Source organism: Onychostoma macrolepis, chromosome 07, assembly GCF_012432095.1.
Source record: "Onychostoma macrolepis isolate SWU-2019 chromosome 07, ASM1243209v1, whole genome shotgun sequence".
NCBI classification, from domain to species: Eukaryota; Metazoa; Chordata; class Actinopteri; order Cypriniformes; family Cyprinidae; genus Onychostoma; species Onychostoma macrolepis.
Window position 1 is genome coordinate 49,036,673 of NC_081161.1, and position 6,377 is coordinate 49,043,049.

The 6,377-nt window shown below is 37.2% G+C and overlaps 1 protein-coding gene across 1 annotated transcript; it reads right to left on the minus strand.

Annotated features, from left to right (window-relative positions):
* Positions 1 to 536: 536 nt before the first annotated feature.
* LOC131544182 (carbonic anhydrase 4-like) lies at positions 537 to 3,678 on the minus strand. Its single transcript, XM_058782243.1, has 9 exons — positions 3,478 to 3,678; positions 3,182 to 3,251; positions 3,052 to 3,078; positions 2,715 to 2,885; positions 2,473 to 2,624; positions 2,329 to 2,397; positions 2,184 to 2,256; positions 1,935 to 2,098; positions 537 to 1,522 (listed from the first exon to the last, which is right to left on the minus strand). The coding sequence occupies exons 1-9, from the start codon at positions 3,478 to 3,480 to the stop codon at positions 1,346 to 1,348; spliced, it is 906 nt and encodes a 301-aa protein (XP_058638226.1). The 5' UTR covers positions 3,481 to 3,678; the 3' UTR covers positions 537 to 1,345.
* Positions 3,679 to 6,377: the final 2,699 nt, after the last annotated feature.

Sequence of the window (6,377 nt, forward strand, 5' to 3'; positions counted from 1 at the left end):
TATTCACATGCACATCATATTTGATTTCTGAAGCTCCCGATGTGAGCTCATACCAACCAATCAGAGCAAGTTTTTTTTTTTTTAAAATTGAAATTTCAGATTGCCATGTCCTTAACCAGACAATTGAACTGAAAAAAAAAAAAAAAAAACACCTTAGTGTTTCAATTTTTTTTTTTTTTTTTTTTTTTTTTAAGTCAATTCCGAAACCCACTGTAGTTTCTACATTAAGCCCATGGGAAACCCTGGTTTATCTAACATTTAATGTATTGCCTGTTAAAACACTTAGACATTTAAGACAAGTTAGACAAAATAAGAGCAGTCAGAAATCTTAAAATCACTAACCCAAATTATATTACAAACTATATGTAATGGACTACAATTTGTATAATCTACCCAGCTCGGATTGCGACAATGTTTATTGGCATCAGTGTAGCAGTGCAAATATATCCTCATCTTTTACATGTCATTTAGAGACAGAAAAGTGGAATCATTTGGCTCACCTGATGTGAAATAAGGACACATTTTCTACAGATTGTTTGAATAAACTTTAATGAATTCTTAAGCTTAAAACACTTCAACAGGGGGAAAGAGACTGGTTGAATTTGTCAAAATGCCTCAGTAGTCAAACTCACATAAGCAGACAAGGACACAAACCTTGTGCGGACTCGTTAAAACCAACCCCACCTTTACAGTGACACCTGTGGAACCTACAAGCCAAAAATCCCAGTGAGATACAAGCACTAGATACGGTTTCACTTTTAAGAGAGAACGGATGATTTTTTTTTCTAAAAGCAAAGTTGAACCGGTGACATGTCCTCCGTCCTCAGCATGTTGCCTTCATTCAGAAGAAACATTCCACTTCTGCACAAGTGGACACTATAGTCTTGTTACAATAAGTGCATTTATGTAAAAGCCACAAGCAGCTCAAATGTCATTCAAAACTGTGCAAATCAAACAGCTAACATTTCTATAAAACACCCAGCACTACAACCAAATAAAGCCTTTAGTGCACAACCTGGAAGGCAGTTTCATATTAAACAGATGCAGGAAACAAGCGGAGAATGAGGAATCTAGCAACAGTTACAAATTGACATTAGCGATTACTTTACATTGCTGATGCTTTTTTTTTTTAAACTAACATTAAAGGGAATATTTTAGTCACATAAAGCCATCTTAATCTCAGTATTTTGTGAAGCAGCTTACGAAGGTAGGATGCAGTACAGGAGCACGGCACTCAGAAGAGGAAAACTGAGAGCCAGGGATGGGTTTGTTGCGGTTGACGTCAGCTTTGTAAGACTAGTTTTGATAACCAATGTTGGCGTTATAAGGCCAGTAGTTGGGTTTCCTACAAACCGGTAGTTTTGGTACCTGATGTTGGCTTTATGAGGCCAGTAGTTTTGGGACCCGCTACCTGTGACGTCACAATCCTGCCATAGATGGGCTGAACAGCCCTGAATGTGTTGGTCATTAGGGGGGAGTTGGTGGTCTGGTTGATGTAGACAGTCGTACTGAAGAGGTCAATCTATTTGGAGAAATCAAAATAATCTGATCCAGAGAGACACTTTGATCCTTTCCTCCAAATGGATAGAAAAAAAAAAAAAGACTTGGGAACTAGTTACATCAGTTCTCATTTTCAAGACGGTTTTCAAATGGTTTACAATCAGCACAAGTCTGTTAATTGTGAATTGCATTTTTACAAAGAAAAAAAAAACCCTTGGTTAAAACAGGTCTAGCTGTATTTCAAGCAATATTCACTTGGTTCAATATTAAAAACCTGGTTATTGTGCACTTAAATCAGTTTTATTGAAGTCTTATGCATGACTGATGTGTCACATTATGTTTTAGCTTATTAAAACAAATGCAGTTTATGTGCAACCCAAATACAGAAATCTTGAATTTAGGCCTAAATATTTGTGTATAGAGTCTAGACTTACCAAATCTTGGCTGACTTTAACGGAGTCTTTAAAGATGGTCCAAATCACACCTTCGTCACAACTTGGTGTAGTCAAAGAGCCAAGATAACGGTAATACTTAGTCCTGTCCACTCCAGGAAGCAGATCATCCATGGTGAGCTTGTCAGAAACGTGCGTTTTATCACCTGAAATAAATTAAAACGTGAACTTCTGTACATTACCAGCATACAGAACCACTTCTTTACTAATACTGTAGGAAAGGGTCCAAACCTGCACTTTCAATTTGTGCTAGATATGACGTTAAGGTCTTCCAGCTCTCTGGTTTCCCGGTGTCATTAGAGGCCTGTGGGCGATTACAATTAAAATGGTCAATTGAACAATTTCTCCAAATATCAGAGACGAAAAGGTGACATACCTCAATGAAGATCCCAAGAACTGACAATACTGGATCACTGCCGTTACCAGCCTCATTCACGATATGCAACTGAGACACACAAAACCCTTTTAGAAGACCAGTATAAAACAAAAGCTTTCAGTTGTAGTTACATTGTTTTCAAACCTCCATGGGGTATCGTTTGCCATTCACAGCATGTTCAGACCCAGGTGTGGCACTGCCATTACCCCAGTGAAGATGAAACTGTGTGCTGTTAAACAAGCCTGGCAGATCACCTCCTTCCACATACATTTTCTGGTCACCAAATGTAACTTTAACTGAAGAGTGAAACCACAACAGATTAAACATTCTGTTCCCAGTCAATAATTCTTACACAAAAGCTGAAACAGAAACATTACACTACTCACTTGTCCTGCCAGTGTTTTCAATCTCAGTTAAGGTTGCGCGGTCATTGTAGCCAATGAAGGTGAAAGCGGTCAGATCAGTATTAGCTTGCACATCGGCGGTTACAATGTCTATCGGAGACTGTTGAGTGCCATCACAGTCTTTCTCTGCGATTATGGGCCAAACGGCATCACCTGAGATGCAGGGGGAAAAAAGACACCTTAAAACATCCCCACCTGGTAATTAGCAGCAAATCAGGTATAATCCCTGATTTTGAAACAGCTGAGAAGCACGCATTTTATTTTTATTATTTTTTTTAATAGAAAGTTTGCAACAAAAAAGGGAGATAAAAACACTTACTACATGAAGGCCTATGATAGCACCAAGCTAAGAAGCAGCACATGAAAAGGGAGAGTAATGTTTGAAATATCAATACACGATGCAACATTACTCACATAAATTACAAAGTAATCAAATGACAAACACTTACACACAGGTGTTGATGTACTGCACACCTCATGCAACAGACAAGCAGCAAGGCAGGCTATGAAAGCATTCATCTGAAAAAAATGAAATAAATAAAAACAGCAGCAAAAGTTATGCAAGCACTCTGCCCAGTAATGTAATTATCTAACTGATCCATTCAAAATATTTAAAAATGCATAGCACCTTCCAAGAACAAAATAAAATTTAAATATCACGCATTAAAAGCAGCTAAAGTAATTTGTATACACATTTTTGTGATTCACTTCTCAGGTTTTAGTGCAAAGAAAACTGCTATCTTACCATTTTGGACAACTTAAACTCTTTCAGTCCTTAACTACTACGCTTAACTCTGTCTCTTATTTTATTTTTACTTTTAATTGCAAGCCAAACTTGGCTCCTGTATTAAATCTGCAAAACCCTGTTTAAAAACCGCTGTGTTTGAAGGCTTTATACTCAAAGGGTTTCAACGTCCTGAAATGTGCAAAGACATGATTAGCCAGGTATCAACATGAGCTCATTGAGGCAGGTGGCACCTAAAGTGTGTTAAGTGATTAGGCCAATTTGGTTCAGGTGTTTGATGAAAATTTAGGTTGACGGCAATCAAACTCCATCCCCAATCAGGTAGTTTGATGGCCAGTTCATAACCCAGGATCCATGTTCAGTTGGTTTGCTTATATTCATGTCAGATGTAACTTGAGCATTTTATTAAGGAAAGAAATGTTGTGGACAGCCAGTGTTGTCTACATTACCCAGTCATCATATCAGAGTAAAAGTAAAGATACCTTTAGTGATACCGACTCAAATAAAGTTAGAGTAGCTCATTAGAAAAAATACCAAAGAATTAAAGTAATATTAGACATTAAAGTAATATTAATATTTAAACTATTTAAGCATGAAAAGTTTTGCCATTTCAGGAGTGGTTAGACATGAATTAAACATGAATTAAAAAATTATTTGTTAAACAATTTTAAATGTAGGTAAAGTTATACACATGATAGATAGATAGATAGATAGATAGATAGATAGATAGATAGATAGATAGATGCTGTTTTTAGAATTGTATTCATTCTAAAATAAAACGGTGATTGTAAACAGTGATTGTGTAGTATATTTTACAAAATTGTAAGAAATTTAAGTTAATCCGGAAATATTAACCCATGTTCAAGGTAAATAATGAGCTAGTGCTCCTTTAAAAATGAACGAGCATAACTAGTATCAACTTATTTAATAATAATAAGAAGAAGAAGATTAATTTGTATAGTGCCTTTCCCATGCTCAAGGACACTTCACAATGACAAAACAGTATAAGCAATCAGTACATACATAGATGGACAGTATAAATTTGCCACGTCTAGGACATGCGGTTGCAGTTGCAAACCATAGTAATAATACAGATAGTCAAATACAGCAAACAATCAGATACAGCATTAAATCATAACAGTTTAAGAGGAAACATAGGACCGATAGAATTTGTTGAACAAATACGTTTTGAGTTTGGACTTAAATTTGTCCCATAGATGAAAGGCGAGATCTTGGAACACAAAGAAGTTCCCCTCCAGATGATCGAAGTAGAAGGAGTATATGGAGAAAGTAGGTCAGAGAGATAAGTAGGTGCAAAATCGTGAAGTGACTTAAAGGTAAGCAGAAGAATTTTATAAATGATACGAGAAGACACGGGTAGCCAGTGGAGGTTAAAAGGAATAGGATTGATATGAGCCGACCGGTTGGTGTACGTTAACATTCTTGCAGCAGAGTTTTGAATGTATTGCAAACGGGAGATGGAGTGTGCTGGTAATCCAGAAAAAATAATAATTTGTCCAAGGGTCATAATATAAATGACAAATAATAATGGCCCTAGAACTGAGCCCTGTGGCACACCCTGTTTAAGAGGGACAGTGGGATATTTGTAATCATGCATGGTGATATAGTATTGTCTGTCCGTCAAATAGGAGGAAAACCAGGCTAACGCAGCTCCCGAGATTACAATCTCTGAGAGGCGCATGAGTAGTAGATTATGAGACACCATGTCAAAAGCTGAGCTAAGGTCGAGTAATAAGAGTATGGAAAGGTTGCCCGAATCACCAGAAAGAAGGAGGTCATTTGTAACCCTTACTAAAGCAGTTTCAGTACTGTGTTGCGAACAAAAACCTGACTGAAATATATCAAAGTGTTTATTGTGAGCTAGAAATGACTGCAACTGAGTGCCAACAACCTTTTCCATGATTTTAGAAACAAACGGTAGGTTGGATATTGCACGATAATTAGTGTAGTCAGTTGGGTCCAGAGTTGGCTTTTTAAGCATAGGAGTGATAGCAGAAGTTTTGAATGAAACTGGAACAGTAGCAGAAATAAGAGACATGTTTACAAGATGTGAAATAGAACCAGAAATAGCAGAGGTACAGTGTTTCAAAAGGAATGTAGGTGCAGGGTCAGCACGGCACGAAGAAGAGTTGGATTTCAGTATAAATTCATTAATTAAGGTGGGGTTTGTCAAGGAAAAGCTAACAAGCACTTGAATAGGACGAGCTAGCCCACAAGTAGGAGTGGTCAATTCTGCACCAAATGTCCCACATAAAGCATCCAGCTTACCCTTGAAGTAGCCTAAAAAAGAACAACATAAGTCGTCAGATTCTCGTAGAGAGGCATTGCATTTAGGAGGCTGAACTAGCTCACCAAGCTAAAAAGTGATTTAAGCTTATTGTTTGATGTGTTTATAGTTTGGGAAATATAGGAAGAGTGAGCTGCATTCAAGGCAGTTTTGTAGTGCTTAACATGATCTGAAAGTGTACAGTTAAACCTGTTTTCCTAAAAATGCGTACAAGTTGTCTGCCTGTGGCTTTCATATCACGTAGCTCATTGTTGTACTATGGAGCGGAGCGGGACATGGTAAAAGACCTAGTCCTGATTGGAGCAAGCTCGTCCAAAACAACAGCAATAGCAGAGTGATACAGATCATATATCTTGGATGGACAAGTAAGATTGAATACATCAAAAATAACAGATGATGCAATAGAGGCAGTAAGTGAATCAACATTGATAGCACTGAACTTACGATAAGAGATGGTTTTGTTTTCAATACGTTTAGTTGGACAGGTTCTTGTAAAGTCAAAAATAATAAGCTTATGATCAGAAATTGGAGTAGCCAGTCCACTGATAGAGATATTATTTAAACCTGATGTACAGACTAAGTCGAGCGTATG

What these genes read in the sequence shown, in the direction of transcription:
- LOC131544182 (XM_058782243.1), bottom strand. An exon ending in CAGTACATCAACACCTGTGT is followed by an intron (nt 3,079 to 3,181) that starts GTAAGTGTTTGT and finishes GCTGCTTCTTAG; the next exon opens with CTTGGTGCTATCATAGGCCT. An exon ending in TTCTTGGGATCTTCATTGAG is followed by an intron (nt 2,257 to 2,328) that starts GTATGTCACCTT and finishes AATCGCCCACAG; the next exon opens with GCCTCTAATGACACCGGGAA.